The sequence below is a fragment of the Heterocephalus glaber genome, unplaced genomic scaffold (genome assembly GCF_053883595.1).
Source record: "Heterocephalus glaber isolate CG9 unplaced genomic scaffold, H.glaber_assembly_v1.0 deba00001442, whole genome shotgun sequence".
NCBI classification, from domain to species: Eukaryota; Metazoa; Chordata; class Mammalia; order Rodentia; family Bathyergidae; genus Heterocephalus; species Heterocephalus glaber.
The window spans coordinates 14605513-14624981 of record NW_028258296.1 but is presented as its reverse complement, the minus strand read 5'-3'; the positions used below and the strand labels follow the sequence as shown (position 1 = coordinate 14624981).

At 33.5% G+C, this 19469-nt stretch overlaps 1 protein-coding gene across 3 annotated transcripts in view; it reads left to right on the top strand.

Moving 5' to 3' along the window:
* Positions 1-18728, top strand: part of Adgrl4 (adhesion G protein-coupled receptor L4) — a 90973-nt gene extending 72245 nt beyond the window's left edge. For all 3 annotated transcript variants that reach the window (XM_004841391.4, XM_004841392.4, XM_087212962.1), the window contains 3 exons: positions 15354-15445; positions 16800-16968; positions 17321-18728. In XM_004841391.4, the coding sequence (XP_004841448.1) occupies positions 15354-15445; positions 16800-16968; positions 17321-17383 (324 nt within the window). In that variant the 3' untranslated portion in view covers positions 17384-18728. The remainder of the gene's footprint in view (positions 1-15353; positions 15446-16799; positions 16969-17320) is intronic.
* The last annotated feature ends 741 nt before the right edge of the window (positions 18729-19469 follow it).

Genomic DNA, 19469 nt, shown 5'->3' with positions numbered 1-19469 from the left:
GGTAGGGAAGAGACAGAGCATTCACAGCACGAACTTAAATTTCTATCGAGCAACTCTTAGAAACTTATGAGGGAGAAGAAAGGGCACAGCAAAAAATAGCATTGAAAACCAGCCAATGCCAGAAATAAACTAAAATACCATCTTGTCTCTATTAATAATGGTATGCAAAAATTACCCTTACGTAAATTTATCACTCTTTAATCTAGGCTGTTAATAATTATTTACCAAATTTTTACTTAAAAAACTTATTTATATCTTCTCCATTTTTTAGTCCAGCCTTTAGTATCCATCAGTAAGTTTCCAGTATTACTAACAGTAGTAAGATTTTTTTTCAAATTTACAGCTCATTGAGTATCTACTACTTTTGAAACACATGACTAAGACTTTAGTACTGAATTTGCTTAAATTTGGAGTATTTTTATTATCTCATTTTATAGTTAACAAAAAAGATTGATTCAAGATGTTAAATGATTGACCTACAGTTGTAAATTTATGCATAAATGCTGGAGCTGGAGCTTGAAACTACTTCTTGTTGTAATCTAAAATACACCTTTCATTTTGTTACATTGCCTCTTTCGCAGTTGCCTTTAACCTACTTTTTGCTATTATTCTCTCTCATTTCATGATAATCTACCTAGAGTAAACTGCCCTCAAGTACACTCAGATAATGTGAATTATTAATAATAACAACAAAAGCAAGTTTAAATCCTAGTGATTTCTGGGGCTGGTATCTAAATATTTTCAATGTATTAGCACTTTTAATTTAATCCTTACAGATCTCAATAAGAACTGTGTGTATGTGGATGCTGTGTGTATGTGTGTGATTTATTTTATTTTGAAATAGGATAAATTGAGTATAGACTGATTATACACTTGCCCAAAAGATAGTAAGTATCATAGCCAGACTCCCATTCCTGGATTTGAATTCACTGCCTGCTTTCTGAATTCCAGGGCTGATAGTTCTCATTGGCCTAGAATCCAAATGGCATAGGCCGTGATATAAAGACTGCAGTAATCTAGCTAAAGCCTGCCTGGTTTCACCCTTACTTCACACTGTATATCTTCATACCATGACCTCTCCACAAATTTTATCCTTATTAGACTACTTACTGTCCCTCGAATATTTTCTTGGCCCTTTGCACTCCATAATCCAGCCACCTTATGCAAAGTTTTGCTGCTTGAAATCTCATTGATTAGTGCACAGAGACATGAATTCCCTCCCAAGTTTGTAACTAATCTCTTCCTCCAATACACTCCTGTAGAATTTTGATTGTAAACCTACATAGTACTTTATATTTTTTTCCCATTAAGTTTATTGGTACATTTTTGGTATAAAATACAGTTACATTCATCATTGGGATCTTGTACCATTACATGAGTATCTTGGTTCTTATTTTTTCCCCTTCCCTTGCCCTCCCTTCACCCCCTCCACCCTTCCCTATTTCCAAAGACCTTGTTTTCATTTTTTTTCCTCTTTTCATATTTTTTCCTTTCCCTTTTTTCCCTTCCCCTACCCTTCCCAATTCCCCTGGTCTTTTAGACCTTTTCTTCCTGTTACACAATATCAGTTATACATTTTTTAAATTACAATATTAAGATCTAGGAGACATTACCACAGATTTTACAGAATTTAACAGGATATAGAAAGCATATTACAAAAATCTTTTTTGAAATAAATTTGACAACTTCTAAGAAGTACCTTGGAAGACAAATTAATGAAACTAACTCCAGAGGAAATATAAAATCTGAATAGCACCTATTAAAGAAAGTATATTCCTAGCTTGAAAACCTACCTATATGACAACAGCAGGCTCATAAACATTTTAACTGATAAATTATATCAAACAATTAAAGCAGAAAAAAGAAGGAACACTTCTCCCCTCATTTTAGGAACTCAACATTGTGCTAATCCTAAAATTGGATAAAGATAATAGAACAAAAAGTATGAGCATAGATAGAAATTTGTTTAACAAAACAAACTCTTAGAAGTCAGATCTGGCAGTATGTAGAAAGTGGTTTTGTTATAGGGATGGCAGTGTTGGTTCAGCATTGGAAGATCCACCCCCAAAAGTCATCATTTTAAGAGAGGAAAGGCAAAAGCCATATGATCCTGTCACTAGTTGGAGAAAAAGTATTGGACCAAATTCTACAGCTGTTCATGGTAAAAGCTATCAGGAGACTAGAAGTAGAACAGAAACTTCTCAACAGATTAGACAACTACATAGTACTTTAAAAGCTCTGTTTATGGGCTAGGGATTTAGCTCAGTGATTTTGCCGCCTGCTACGCAAGCGCAAAGACCCGAGTTCAATCCCCGGTACCAAAAAAAAAAAAAGCTCTGTTTTGTCACACATAATTTTCTGCATGCATTACACTATGTTTTGGCCACCCTAGCACATAGAAGCACCATGTAACTCCTAAGTAATTATCTGTGCATTTCAATTGATCCATTAATAAAACCACAGTGTTACATGAAGCAGCAAGAAAGACCATGTGATCTTTCTTAAACAACTACTCTTTATCCTGGATTCCAGTCATACAAATGAAGCTAATAATGTCACCCCAATATAACAAGACTACTATAAAAACAAGAAGACTTTTTTAAAAGCATCCAATCTTTAGCAATTAAAACAGAAAGGTGGGCAATAATTTGGAGGACAATCTTCTTATTCCTATTCATATGTTTTGTATTAAAAATTAAATGAAAAGAAAAATTTTAAGACCAGAATTTTTACAAACAAAACTTATGTATAATAGAATGTATGTCTCTGATATACTCTGTATGTGTATCTGTCTGCAGATCTTCACTTTTAAAATGTTAATGAATATGTGACAGCATTTAACTATAGCAAGATATGGTTATAATATATGTACCTGTTGCACTATGGAATTTTTAAAAACTTCTATCATAATTTTCCGGGAAAAAGCAAGCAAAGCAAAAGAAAGCAACAAAAACTTAATAGAATAAATAGCATTTATTTTCTAGAGTCAAGACAAAATGTAAGTGAACCTTCAAATTTAAATTAATGGCAACATTTTTATGGCTTTAAATGAGGGACAAGATTTCTTTTACAAGTTTCTATAAACAAATCTAGAAAGACTCGTAGTCCAGACAAGAAATTGTAGAACATTGCAATCATTTTCATTCTTACGTGGAAGCATTGCATTTCATTTGTAAAGTAAGGACGAGGTATCTTAAATGGTATTTGCTTGTTTTAATGGCTGCAGCTGTGGGCGGGGAAAGTTTGGAATTTTAAAGTAAAATGCCCTTGAGACAACATTGCACATGAGTAAGAACGGAATTGGTTCCACACTTGTGGCATTTACTGCTTGAAGTTTGCTGTTTCAGACAAATATTCGAGCTTTTAATGTACTTTGATAAGTGTTAGCTACTTTGGTATTTAAGCAGGAACATTTTCTGCATTGATCGCATGAAAGTACTTCCTTAGGTGTTGACTCACTTATATTAAGAATCTCTTGAATTCTGAAGTATGAACCAGTGACCCTCTTGATTCTATAAATCACTACATTTAAAATTTAAGATTATAACTAAACATGAAAAGGCCTAGCCATGTTTTTGAAAAAGTGAACGGCCCAAGAAAGAGATTTCTAAATCTTTTTAAAGCAAGCTGCAACCCGAAGATAATTTCCATAAATTTTCTTCAATATTTTTAATCTTTAATACTGAATTCTTTCAACAAAACTATACAAGCTATTAGATTCAAGTACACAAGTATAAAAAAGAGTTTATAAAAATAATTTAACTTTTAAATATAAATTGAACTTTCTCATAGATACGCTTAATATTGAAGAATAGAATTTGCTTGATTGAACCAAATACTAATTAAGCTATGTCCAAAGAAGGCATTTTTCTTTTAAAAAAATGTGAACTTTCATTAGAATTTAAATCAGAAGACTTATAATTGAGTGTTGCTATATTGCTACGCTTACCGATTTCTTTTTAGATCTCCCTCTAAATCCACTCAGTTTTTTAATGATGGTCTCCTGCAATGGTTCTATGTCTACAATCTTTTAATTCTCCTTTGCCAGGGAATGCCTATTAAAAGCAATGAAATTAATGAATAAAAATAAAACCTACTCAAAAATGAATTCTTTATATAACTATTATAAGACATATCCTGTCATATATATAATATGTAACATATTATATTTCTATATTTTTATATATTACATATAAAATCTCTATATATTCACATTATTCTTCAATTGCACAAGTTTTCAAAGATTGAAAGAAATGTAAATATTAGAAGTTCCATGTCACTAGCGATGAAGTAAAGCAGATCTAACTCCATCCCTTCTTTTTACTTTGCTCATCTTTTCTCCTTCAGTTATTCCTAGAGGGTCATTACATTTTGATAATTTATAACATACCTTGCAGTTTTTATTAGCATATTTACATTTAAATCTATTCTAGTGATATGCTTTTTGTTGAGATCTCCAAAATGTGAAACAAAACAAAAATACATTCTAAATGTTTACATAAGCATCCCACGATGCTCCTTTACATAACCAATCAAGGATTCCTCAGACTTGAGTATAGATTACAGCCTTCATCCTTCTATTCATTCAATAAATATTTTTTGAGAATTTTTCATGTGGCAGACAGTGTTCCAGGCCTTAAGAATATATGATTGAAAAAACAAGAAACAGAAAAAAAAAGTTCTTACTCTTATGGACCTAGGATTCTAGATCAGGAGTTGGCAATGGCTACATCCTGTTTTTTGTAAAGTTTTATTGTGATACAGTCACACATTTATTTATATATTATCTACGGCTGCTTTAATGATATGACGAAGTTGAGTTTTTGTGACAGAGATCATAATGCTCTCAAAGCTTGCAATACTTAGCATCTGGTCTTCTTCAAAATTGTTTGCTGATCCCTGTTCCATACTGGAGTGATGTATGAAAAGATCACTATCCACCTGTACAATATATTCCTAGTATTTAAGATGTCATCTATAGATCAACATTTGGAATACAGTTATTTCTTCCTTTACTAAGGAGCTCTTCAACATAAGCAATTTTTTTGGCCGGGGGGGGGGGGTACCGGGATCAAACTTGGTACCTTGCGCTTGCGAAGCAGGCAGCGGAATCACTGAGCTAAATCCCCAGCAACATAGCCAAATTTTTAACCTGGCTATAATCCATGAGTATGGCTTTAAAAATAATGTATTCTTTATATTTCCCTCAAAAATTTTTTTGAGAGGTGCATTTGCTGCTTTCTTAAAATGTCCATATCATATCAAGTAATGTTCTCCAGACTTTTTTAACTAAAGAGCACATCAACAAAAATGTGTACTTTGATAAATCTGTTTCCATCATAAAAAATTCTGTACATTTGCTAGTTGTGCACATTATGTATATTATGTGTATTATTGGCCATACTTGAAAATACAAATGTAAAGAATAAAAAAATGAAATAATAATATTTAACATATTTCAATATGATCTTTACTATGAACATTTCATTTTAATTAAATTGTGATATACATTAAATACAGTAATCCAAAGATATAAGACTTGAGTTCATTTTTCTACTTGGTTGTAATGGTTCGCAGAGCTGCACTGTCACAAAGTAACCATTAAGTGCATACTTTCACATTGCTGTGTGGCAGATCGGCCCTGTTGAGTACTCTCTTCAAATACCTATTCCTTCAGATCTTCAGTAATGGTTTATCACTGTTCTTTCCAGTAGCATCTACTGAAAGAGATATACACTCGAATTTATAAAAGAATATACTGAAGCATGGCATAATATCATTTTCCATGCATTATTTCAATTAATTTCATCAAGCAAAATGGCTTTGTTCAATATGATTTTTAAACTCTCGCTGTTAAGAGGAAACTTTAGAAGAGACTTCTAAATATGTATCACTGACTTTAGAGAAATTATGTGTTCATCTGAACCCTGCATGATCTTAAAAATGATTGAAAACTGTATCTAAATCCTTACTTAATTTGGTCTTCTTCATAATTTGAATTTGTGAATAACATTTTGCCAAATCTGATTAGATCTATGTAGATTTTAAACTGGCTAGCTTGCATGGACTTGTTAAGTGGATTTACAACCTGTCTGGCAAGTAACTCGTTCTAGAAGTAGGAAGAACATCAGTTTTAGCACTTTTTCATTTGCATATCCTTCTACAATATTAATTTCAATCCAGAGTGTACTTGGAAACAACTTACGACTTATTTGTCCATTTTCTTAGGATTACTTTACTTGAATGACATAATGTCATCTTAAAGTCCACTTCACAGGCATTCATACAGTGTGCTGCAGTTGCTGAAGGTTGAAGGGTATGAACCCATGTACTCTGAGGCCCAGCATCCTTCAGAATGACTACTACCTCACATGTGACTCCACATAACATGGGGAAAGTGAACTCACCACTACCATTCATATTTTAAGAATAAAATTTAATTTTTCCTTGGAAAAATATCAGTTCAAATTCCAAAATGTTCTTTATTCATATTATTTTGACATCTCACTGTGGCGCTCCATGGCATGAACTTAAAAAACACTGTTTGATTAACAGATGGAAAGCTTTGCTATTGACCAGCAGAGGAAAAGCACAGGTTCTTAGAAATCTTGACGAAGAGAACAGTGAGGGCAGGTTCTCTATGAGAGGAGGACTGTTGGCACAGTACCCCAAATCCTACTCACTGTGCTCAAGGCTTCATCCTTGGCCTCTTGAGCAAGCTCAGTGAATGCTAAGTCATGTCAGAAAGCTAAGTAGATCACTACTCTTTGGTACACTGCTCTTCTCCTTTTAACCATTTCTAAAATGATAACTGTTAGCCACTCATATATATAATTATCTACATAATTAATTGCTTCAAATTTTAGACATCAGTCTTCTTTAACTCTGCCTTCATCTGCAGAATGGTAGTTCTGCAGAGTATAAACTCCATAATTTGTTCATTAGTTATGAATATTGACCCTGCTACTTCCTAACTATAGCCTTTGGCAAGTAAGTTAGTTTCTATGTGCATCTGTGGTTATAAATGAAAACCAAATATATTGCTAACATAAATAATAACATTAAAAGAATACCTACACTATAAAGTTGGTGGGAAGGTTAAATAGAGAAGACTTGAAACAATGTCACATAGAAATCACTCAATAAATGTTAATGCTCAAAAGATTTTTTTGTCATTGTCTTGAATCTCAGTGTTAGAGTCATTTATAAATACATGCAGAATGCTAGATTATCCCAGAACAACTTTTCATCTAATTGTATTTCCCAGCAGGCAGTGCCTGGTGGGAGAACTTCACAGTCTCTTAAAGTAAGTTTCAAGTGACTAGTGTAGTATCATGAAAGTCTAATATCCCAGAGTGACCTATTAAGGACCCTCTCCTCTGGTGATATTTAGAAACTACTTGAATATATCTATTTTGTGTTCAGATTATTCCAGATGTTTCCATATGTTTCCAGTTATTCAGCGTTTTTCTTATAATTGTAGACTGTATTCTCATTTCTCTGAGGTCTCTTCCCTCTTGGGTGTTGGTAACCCCAGCAGAAGAATTCTCTTAGCTCTGTGGATATTCTCCAGGATGCTAAATCTGAGCCAAGTGAGAGGCAAACGAGATGAGGCTCATAGTGTTAAGAGAGACACACTTTGGAACAGTTTCTTGTAGGTGTATGGGGGGGGGGATTACCGTTTTCTCCGCAATTTCGACAATAGATCAACACACACTGTGGCATCATAATTTCTGTGAGTTTTCACTAAATTCACATTAATGCCATTTTATATGTAAGCTTTGCAAATTCTATTTCTAACCATTATTTTATTAACAAAAGACACTCAGCCGCTGCCACTCCAATTACCTCACTTGCTTCCTGGCACAGATTTACCATGCATACCCAGGAGGTCCAAAAGGAAAGAGTTCTGTCAAGCTCAGACATACGTGTTCTTTAACACAATACTTTCATAAGCCTTTTCATGATTGCATGGTCTTAGGCCACTTTTCCAGTCTTAGCAAATACACGTATGTTCAGGCCCCTTTACCATGAGAGCATCTAAACTTCAATTTCCTCCAAGATCTCTTTTTCTCAGTCTTAGAGATTGTTCTGTATTGGTAGGGTGACAGCCTTGGGGTTTTCCACTAAGATCAAATGTAAACTTGTAAACTGTGAAGTTAGGGTTACCCTACAAAATAGACGATGTCAAGTTTACTTGAATTCTAAACAAAGAATTATGTACACCCCAAACATTGTGTAGAACACACCTATACCAAAATATTACACATTATATATATGAATTTTAAATTAATTGGTATGCTATACTTATTTTTACATCTGGCAGTCCCAAATTTATATTTATTACATCTGGCAATCCTATGAACAAAGGTATTATACAAGAGAAAATGTAGTAGTTACTTGAAAGTACAAATTGAGTTTTCAGTCTACTTATCCCTTTCCCAGGAAGTTATTTAGTAGTTATAATTTGTCTTGATTTTTTATTTTAAGAAACATACAAACAGAATCCATAAATAATAAGTTTAAAAGTCTGTAAAATTGCTTATTCATCAAATATTTTGAACATCAATAGCAAACATGTTAATGATAAATTACTATTTATTTAAATTGGATTGAAAACTTTATTTGAAAAAGAAAGCAGTGCCGTTCTAAGGTATCTTTATATTTGTATAATGTGTATATAATGTATATATATATGTATGATGTATGTGTATGTGTATGTATCTATGTAGATTTCCATTTTTTTTCTCTTTATGTTCTATTTTCTGTTGCTGTCATAACAAATCACCTTTATTTAGCAGCACAAAGCACAGGCTTATGATCCATAGCTCTGTAGGACAGAATGCTGGGTATCACATGGCTCAGGTGGCTTCTCTGCTTCGGGCTTTTCAGGGGCTAAAGTCAAAGGATCAGCCCTTCGGGAGGCTCTGGGGGGAGAGCTCGCTTGATACTCTTTCACCCTAGTTGACCACATTCAGTTCCGTGTAACTGTACAGCTGAAGCCCCATTTCTTTGCTGGCTGGTAGTCAGGAGCCATACCCTGCTTGTAGAAGACTCCCCTATTCCCTGACACAGGGCCGCTCTATCTTCAAAGACAGGAAGGGCTGGCCGACCCTGTTGGTTCTGTTCTCCCCATCTCTCCTTTTTCACCTGTGCCTCACCTGTCCGCCTTCTCCTCTGCTCCGCCTCTTCTCCCTTAAAGGCTCCTGTGATTATACCGGGCCAAAGGGAAAATCCAGGGTCATTTCCTTATCTTAAAGTCCATGCCCTTAATTCTGCCTACAAAATCTTTTTTTGTTTCTTTTGTCATATGCATAGGTTCTAAGATTAGAGTGTGGACATTTTGGGAGGGGGACATTATTCTGCTTTCCCTAACTTTTCTGATACCCTATATGATTATCATTGTAGCATAGGCATTGAAAGGGCTGATTACAATTAGGGAATGATAAAATAAAATCAGAAGACAAAATTTTAACCACTTGATTCTAATTTGACTTCTGAACAATCAGTAGAGATTTCTTTTTTACCATGATGCTTAAATGGATGACTAGTTAGCCATTTGGACAGGGGTCTAAGGATTGAAGATTGAAGCTTCCTGGCTACAGCCAGGCATGGGAGTATGCACCTGTAAACCAGTTCTCTGAGAGGCTGAGGAAGGAGGATCACAAGTTCTAGCCCAGCCCAGGAATTTAGCGACTCAGTGAGATTTTGCCTCAAAATAAAAAGAAAAAAAGATTTTAATGACTAGGATGTTGCTCAGTGTGAAGGCCCTGGGTTTAATTCTCAGTACAACCAAAAAATATTTTTTAAAAGAAAATGAATGGTTGTCTTATAAGATCTCTCAGTAGCCTGGTAAAAAGCCACTCTTGGTCCATGGCAGAAGCGGATTTGTCCTATGCTGGTTAATTTAATGGTAATAAAACTATCTGAAAAGGACATATCAGTCATGATCATGACATGTTCTTAAATGAACCAAATTTCATTTGATATATATGTAAAATTAAAGAATGGGTCTAAAAGTGCTGTGAGAGAAATTTTCTCATTCTTTTTGGTGAGATCTGACATCAGCATATAGATGGTTTCATCAATTATTGAGACAAAGACTAAGAAAAGAAAATGACTGATTAGGATGTTTCATTTTGAAGTCTGATTTTGAAGCCCTTGGGTTGAATGTACCTGTAGGTCTAAATACTTCAGAATTAGCTCTTCCTCTCTTCACCAGTTCATCTATTTAAATTTCATGTTTAATAAAAGAAAAGAAAGGCACAAATTTTTAACACACTGTCAAACAACAGAACCTTTGCTAACCTTTGAAATAAATGTATCCATCTGAAGGTAAGAAGCAGATTTCCGTTTAGACAGATATTTCAGAAGAAACAAGGGAAATTACTTTAAATTTAAAACATTGATTTATTTCAAGGCTTAAGTGTCCATGACTTTGAATGATTTTTGTTCTTCATGGCTGTTTTCAGTCTCTTCTGTATTTCAAAGTGCAGCAATGGATTAGAGTTCCCATGTTTCTGACCCAAGGTCCTTGTCTTGTTTATTCCTGTGAAGACATCATGGGCTTCTAGCTGACAATCTAAAATGTTTTTAGAAATGGAGACAAAAGTGAAAATAAAGGAAGATTTCTTTATAAGTCACTACTTACCCCTTGTGCTTTTGTGGCACTAACATTTAAAGATAAATAATAAAGGAACTACAGCTGATAAAAGACGCACATATTGGTAAACATTATGTGCAAAATGCATACCATTTTTAAGGGGCATTTTCTGAAATAAAGTTAATGTCAATGACTTTTCTGATACGACAAAGAAGGACTCAAGCACTCAATTCAAGTATCATGATGGGGCCGTTCCAATGTAAGCACAGTGCTAGTATCTTTCTAACTGTTCTATTCTCCAGGTCATTATCTCTGGGTTAATTCCAAAGTATTTATTATCAGAAACAATTTTTATTCTATGTAATTTTATTTGGAGCTGTTTTTTATTATCTCATCTTAGACCCTTTATACTTCATAAACCTTTCTTTTTTCTTTTTCTTGGTACCATGTAAACTTCATAGAGTTTTGACTTCATTTCTCCCTCTAAGTACATAAAGTTATGTGCCTTTAGATGCCCTTAGGTATACTGATTCTGTATATATGGTATTTGGCTCTGTTAGGAAAAGGATTTAAAATAGCTTATGTATTTATAGGTAAAAAGAGAATATAAGCAATATGAAAGGAGTACTTAGAGGTTTTACAGTTGCCCCAAGTTTGCTGGACCATATAATCCAGGACCATAATAGTCAGCAAATTTAAAGTAACTGAAAACATTCTAAATAATTTCAGAAAATAACTGTTCTAGTAAAAAAAAAAGTATTATTCTTATATAAAAATTTAATTGAAAATATTTTTCTGATTCTTAATAAGTGGTAAGGAATGCTTTAGATGAGACTATGCTCAAAACTCAGGGATATAGCCTAGTGGTTCTGCCACCTGCCTCTCAAGTGCAAGGTCCGAGTTCGATCCCTGGTACGAAAAAAAAAAACTTTAGCAAAAGGGGAGAGAGATAGGCTTAAGTCTGAAAACAGTAAAGACATCAGGGGATTTATAGCCAAGGAGATGGCTGGCAGTAATGGAATAAGTACTAAGATGAGACACGAGAGTAGGGACCCAAGTGATCAGGTAGAACTGGTGAGAAGTGAGAAATTTCCTTAGATTTTGAGAGTGATCAGACATCAGAGGAGGGAAGATTCTCACTAGAGAGACCTAAACTGACTTGGCAGGATTTTGATGAACTGATCCCTACAAGGATGGACACTGAAGCTCAGGATCAAAGCTGAGTTGACAAGAGGGTCTGGAGGGGCCTGAGCAAAGTTTGGTCAAGAAGAGAATTTTTGTTGGCTTCTGTGACAAAAACAACAAAAGAACCTGTTGGCATAGAGTTTGCATTGTCCTAAGCAGTACAGAATACTTGTCACTCTCTACACATCAGCAGAATTGAACTCAAGTCTGAATTTATTATTTGAATTTCAGCTTTTAGAAAAAAATATTCTGAGAGGCAGTTTACAGACAAACAGAGGTGGTGAGGGGCTGAGCCATGAGAGCAGCTTAGAAATAGTCTCTTGCTTGCATACATTTTGAAATTAAAGGTGAAGCCTTTGGGAATGGATAGGCCTGATTGGCTCGAAGAATGAGATAACTTCTTTTGTTTGTTTTATTTTTGATTTGCTTTGTTTTGGTTTGTGCAAGAGGGAGATTACAACGAAAGTAGGTTATTTTGGGGGAGAGCAGCATTTTGTTTTTTCACATTTTTACTCCTGTTGCTTATTGTACTTCAAATGGAAGAGTCAGGAATAGGAGGATAGTGTTTTGAACCTTTGGATCTGATCACTTAGGAAGGGAATGATTTGGGGACTGAGATCAGAATGGTCCCCTGTTTACCCTAGGCTGTCCTACTGTCTCTACTAGCCACTCGCAATTTGCTTAGAAACTCTAGTTTAGGGTGCAGTTACCTGTTCTTGTCATGCAACCATGCAAACTTCCCTACATTACTGAGCCTGCCTATGGACTGGTCATCTCTTCCACTGACCTGTAGGTTCCTTGAGGAAAAGCTCCTGCAGCACATAAATGATTCTTGAATGAAAGAATAAGTAACTTTGCACTTAAGATAAAATCTAAATTATATTTGTCCCTATGCTATTCCACTCTGTTGACTACAACCCAACCACTTTTATCAACTATTTAAAAGGGTAACATTTTCTTAGCTGTCTCAACCCTCATGGCTTTTTCTCTGCTGTTTTCCTTCTCTCCCCATTCTTTGACTTGCTAATGGGTTATAATCCATCAAGTATTAGAAGTCCCAAGTACTTCTTGAGATTTCACTCAAATCTGCCTCTTTTTGTCTCTCCTAATGCCCAAATTTGTGAATTAAGACCACTTTTTGTGGACCACCTCTGTAATTACTTTTTTATTATCTGTTTTTTAATAAAATTATGAACACAGGAGGTGAGAAGAGAGGTTAAGGGGAGATAAAAAGAATGAAGATGTGTTATGTACATGTACCAACACCACCCATGATGAAAGTAATCATTATCTGCTGCAAACATACTAATAAAAATAAAAGTTAAAAAAGAAACTGAGAAAAACAAAGAATCTATGAGAACAAAAGAGTTTGTCAGTTTTGTTCATTAATATACATGTACAGAACCCTGCACAACTGTAGCACTCTTGTTAAATCATTTAGACAATTCTTAGAGTAAATACAAGTTTAAAATCCAAATACTTGTACTATTATTAGTGCATACAAATAATATAATCCATCTATTTATTATTTTTGATTGGTAAAATGCCTCAACATCTTTTCTTTTGCATTTGGGAATATATGAGTTTATGGAATAAGGATTATTCTCCCACTTTCCTAGCAGCACCTGGTTTTTATGAGTATGTAAACATTTTTCTTTTTTTCAGAAAAAAATGTGCTTTCCAGATCTGTGTCTCCCTCAGGAAATGTTCCATTACCCATCCTCACCATCCTACCATGTGATGTAGAAAAGCATATCCAAAATGTATATGTGCTTCTGAGAAAGCATAGCAGTAGGAACAATTATGTTTCAAACAAAACTTTATCAAAAACTGAAGTCGGAGAAAATTTAGTACATATTTAAACACTCATTAATGCGGAAAATTTATAGGGTTGAGAGAAGTTTTTTAATCATTTAGAATTATTTTATCTTATAATTTTTTCTTTGTTGAGATAAAAAGTTCAGTATAAATACACCATAAAAAGTATTTGGAGATTTTCAAACCAGTCCTGATTTGGCACACATTATTTATACTAACCAAATTTTAATGATTTTTTATTATTTAAAAATATATATGTATAAATTTATAAAGTTAAGTACAACTATAGTTCCCAAATTTATACCAAAAAACCATAGCTAATGAAACCTAGGAAATACTAAATATTTCTCTTTCATAACTATTAAAGAGTATAAAATTAAATATTATTAAATTGCCATTTCAGTAAATTATCAGAGCATATAAATAAGGTGAAACTGTCAACTAAATCAATTTAAATATACTTTATCTCCCCTCTGCAATTGCTAAAGTCTTTTATTTGTATGGAAACATTACAGTAATTAGAATTAATTAATCATGCAATTAGAAGTAATTGACAGTTAAAAGCAGGAATAAGGGATTAGGCCCCTTATTCCTCTAAGATTTCCTCTCTAAGACCTCTCCATGGAGAAATGACAATGTGAAATTCTCAGATCTATTACTTTATATTGCTTCTTATAATAATAAACATTAAATTTCATTTTGAGACGCTATATAAAATTTCTTCCAATAGAGGAAAAAATATTTCATAACTATGAGCTTCTAAATAACTAGTAGTAGTATGAGCTGAAAATTATAATGTTGCACTTGGTCACTATCACTGTCAAGGAGTTTTTAAAACCTAGATTAATAAAATATATTCAATACAAGATTAATCTAATAATTATTTCTAGAATAGTTAATATTTTAAATTATAAGTTTGCTTAGAATAGATATACATGTAAATTATAATCCTCATTTAATCTTTTGACTGCAAATAATCACTGTAAAACCTCTGAAAACATAGGAAAATGAAGACATTTTCATAACTCAGTAACATTTAAAAGGGGTGAAAATTCACACATTCTATTTAGCTCATAGTATAAAATAAAAATAATAGAATGTTTATTGGTGAAATGCATTTGTCTTGCAACAAACATTTACCTCATCAATTCATGTTTCAAAAACTTCAAAGGTCAAATATGCGGTAATGAAATTTCAATATAAATATTAAAAGAGCTATCTAGGTCTAGATGAAACATACACAGAAGAAAGTACATTCAAATATTTTCTACTAATAGAAAATGAAGTGTTTTTTTGAGTTTTATAATTTTCTTTCAAATTTTCCTCCTCAGACTAAATTTTTTAAAGGGTTGAGAGAATTATGTCTAACAAAAGTCTGCTTTCTTGTTTATGAAGCTTTCCAAGTCATAATTTATCTTAATGTGCATATTAATCATAATACTGGCAGCAAATGATATGCATCAATCTGTAGATGATCATTATATCTGAAGAATTTTCTTAAACAAGTTGCTTTACAAAATCCAGCACTTCTACTAATTACCATGTGTATTCACAATATTCAGCAATACTGTAAAAATCAAATACAGATTTATTTGTCTGGCTTACCAGAGGGTTTGTGTAGTGTGTTGTACATAGAGATAATAAGATTTTTTTGGTGTGTATCTTACTGAAAACTTCACTACTTGTTTTTTATATGCATCTACTTTACTGTAAAAATTCTCTTTTTTAAATTAATCTATTTCCCCAGGTGAATCTCTTGGCTTTTGGAGTTATCATATACAAAGTTTTCCGTCACACTGCTGGACTGAAACCAGAAGTTAGTTGCTATGAGAACATAAGGTAAGTGTTTCTTGAAGTGTACACTGACTTTAGTAATTAAAAGCTTTAGAAACTCACAGTACAAATAATTTTTGAAATTACTCCTTTCACAATGATTGGTTCAGACTTTCTTCTACCACCTATAAAACACATGATGGACAAAAGCATCTAATGTGTTTAATAAAAGAGTAAACACCACAGATTAAGTGGTAAGTGAAGCAATCTTTTCAAACATACTCCCCTTAGAAGGAAAAGATGATGACTGTATTTTAACACAAAAGGAGGTCTGAGGATTGTCTTTTCTAAAACTTTGCTCAGAGCTTAGTATATATTTCTTTCTTGTACTTCTCTGTTTGACTGTTGCTATGATTTTTCCTTTAACTCTCTCTGCTGAAAACTGATTTATTGAGACCTTCAAAATCGTTTGTTCAGGAAAAGCTGAAGTATACTATAGGGAACATGGGAAACAGCGGACTGTTTGTGTTGCTTGGGAACACTCCCGTAGTTTCAATACCTTGCACAAGATTTATAGCGGAGCTTTAGCAAATGCTTGATCAATTACTTTTTTTTAAACTATGAACCATTCATCGTTTCATGTAGTATGCTGGTTTTAATAAAGATGAAAATGACTCATTTTCCAAAGCGCACTGCTGAAACACCTTCTCCAGTAGAGCATGATTGGACTAAAAATGAAGGCGAGAATAATCATTAGTTGCTTCATTTTCAAGGCAGTGTCCTCACTGAGCAGGATTGAATATTGTTTTACCGAAAATCACTGGCAAACAGTTGAAAATATGTAAGAGTTTTTTCTTTAATTTTTAAGAAACCTATTTATCTTGAGGTAACTGCATCACAAAAGCAAATACATTTATATATTTCTAGTTTTATATCCTTCACTTTCTTCTCTATGAAACCTGGGAGGGATACAGAAGCCTCCTTTGATGTCATGAACATGTGCTGACCCAAGTCCACCTGGTACACTGTTCAGGGTTTCTGAGGGAAAATACTTTCTAGTAGATAGATATATGTCTCACCTTCAGGAATTACTGTCACTTTGGATTTGAAATCAAAGCATACACATTGCAGTATACCAGGTAAAAATGTTTTAAAATAAAGCAATTTTCTAATGCCACATTTTAATAAAGAAACCTTCCTCTCGGGAAGTCTATCCTGCCACAGTACAGAAGGACCGCCTAAAGGCTATTCCATCCAACTGCGGCCCATCTGTCAAACTCAAAGTCATTAATGGTCATTAGAACAGATTTCTCGCTGATGTGAACATCCATTTCCATTTCCATCCATTTCCATTTGAGGGTTTGGGGTTCCCTGGGACATGCGTGACTGTCTGAACTGAAACTTCCCAAATGTATGGCAGGTCGTGTGCAAGAGGAGCCCTTGCTCTCCTGTTCCTCCTTGGCACGACCTGGATCTTTGGTGTTCTCCACGTGGTGCACGCATCGGTGGTGACAGCTTACCTCTTCACAGTCAGCAACACCTTCCAGGGGATGTTCATTTTCTTATTCCTGTGTGTTTTATCCAGAAAGGTAAGCCGTATCTCATTTTGATCGACACTATAGTACAATCATGCGGTGTCAGTTTCCAAGTTGACAGAAAATTTTTATTCTCATGGATGTATGACGTTTACCTTCATTTCTTAAGTGCAGTGCATTTAAGTACTTAATCAGAACATTTGGCTGTTCGTTGGGAAACAGGCTTTTCTAAAAGAACTTAATATTAGCTACATAAATATAGCTTATATTCACTTGAGCATGTCCTGCTAAATAATCAAAAAGCAACAATACTTTAAAGAAGTAAATACAACAATTTATTGTGATTTGAAAATAATATGATGTGACTGCCATGACTATGTTTAACATTTCTTTTTTTTTTTTCAAGATCCAAGAAGAGTATTATAGATTGTTCAAAAATGTCCCTTGTTGTTTTGGATGCTTACGGTAAACATGGAGAACTATGGATAATTACAGCTGAAAAAATTGAAAATTCACATTGTAGATGACCAATGTATCAAAATGACTCAATCCTATAATCCAGCTATTAATTGCTAGATAATCAAATATTTTAAATTTAGTTTATTTCTGTTTCCAGTGTAAGAGTTGTGTATAAGGTAAAGTTATGTACTACATAGCTATATTATGTTTTACTACATGACATAGGTAGCCATGTCAAAAATAATATTGCAGATATTTGGAAAGTAATTGGTTTCTCAAGAGTGATATCACTGTGCCCAAGGAGAGATTTCTTTCTAGCACAAGAAATATATGAAGTCCTGAAGGAAACCACTGGCTTGATATTTCTGTGATTCATGTGTTCTTTGAAACTAGTCCCCTACCACCATGATAATGAGCTTCATTACAGATAGCAAAATATAAAAAAAGAAGAGGCAGAAGGTAAAATAGTAAAGGAAATGGCTGTTATAAGAATGAGATGTATTTTTAATGAATTTGCTTTTCTATTAAACTAGGTAAGAGATTTTTTAGATAACATAAAGAATTGTGAATTATTCCAAATTTAAATTTCTAGGAAAACAGCTTAGACCTCTATTTGCTATATCCATTTTTTCTAATATTCTAAAATTATAACTCCACAAATGAAAACAAAAATATCTGTTTTTAAATTGGATTGAGGTATATGGTGTTTTTATACTTATTTCACTAATTGTAACTTCAGGTGCACAATCAATAAAACATGAATATGTCAAAATATAATGTCATTTGTGGCTGTAAATATAAAAATATTATATCTGAATTATTTTATTCTATAACCTTTCACTGTAGTGAAAATTACCCAATCAAATTAGACTGGTATTTGAGTGCTTTGTTATTTTGAATTTAGCAATATTGTACTTCACATTACAATATTCCCTTTTAATTTACTATTTTTAAAAGGATGTTGTAAATATGAAAGTATTTATAAAGTGAATTATTATTTGTTCTTGTTCAGAGAAGTACACATTTAAAAAATGTTATTTATGACAAAAAATATTACCAAGACCTGTAGAAATTTTCACAGTGGATCTATTTTCTGACAGTTTTCTACTATCTATTAAAGAGTTAAAGAGTACCTGCTTTAATGTATGGCTTTTATCTGTTCTCAAATTTTCTCATTACGATGTAGATATAGTGATTTTATTTCAAAAATATATATTGGTTCAGCAGCTACCTGTAAAAGCGTGCCAATACACTGAATGGTGTGATCTTAAATTAATTCCTCCAGCTGTTAAAATGAAATCTGTCAAATCTTTTTCTAACAAATTAAACATTATCTAAATGAAGCAATCCATCTACTGCTTTGCTAAGTTGTTTTCTGAAGAATTACGTCTTGTCTACCAATAAGGTTTTTACATTTTTAGTAGGTCCATAATAATAAGTTTTCATTATATTTTCTAATTTCTTACATGCTAAGTGTATGTCCAATTATTATCTTTTCCATTACAGGGCAGTGTTATAGAAATGTGATATTGAAAAACTAATCTGTTCGGCCAATGTATACATATGTATACATATGTGATAGGTAGAATAATGAGTATCCAAAAATATCCATATCCTAATCTTCAGCATCTGGGAAGATCAGATGCTGATTACATGGCCAAGAGAATAAAGACTGCAGAAGGAATTAAGGTTGTTAATCAGCCGACCTTGATAGGGAGAAAGGTGCTCCTTGAGTTTTCATGTGGGACCATTGTAATCACACTGGTCCTCAGGAACAACAGAGGTAAGAGTCACTATCACAGTGATGCGAAACAACAGATTTTACCATCTATTGTTCCCTGTGCAGTGGGAAAACTCCACAAACCACGGAATGCTGACAGACCTCTAGGAGCTGACAAAGACAAGGAAATGGAAAATGGATTCTTCCCTAGAGTCTCCAGAAGGAAGTCATCCCCTAGATATGTTTATTTTAGCTCAGAGTTATTCATTCTAGAGTCTTAACTTTCAGAACAGTAAAATAGAAGGAGATAGACAGATAGATAGATAGATAGATAGATAGATAGATAGATAGACAGACAGACAGACAGATAGGGAGG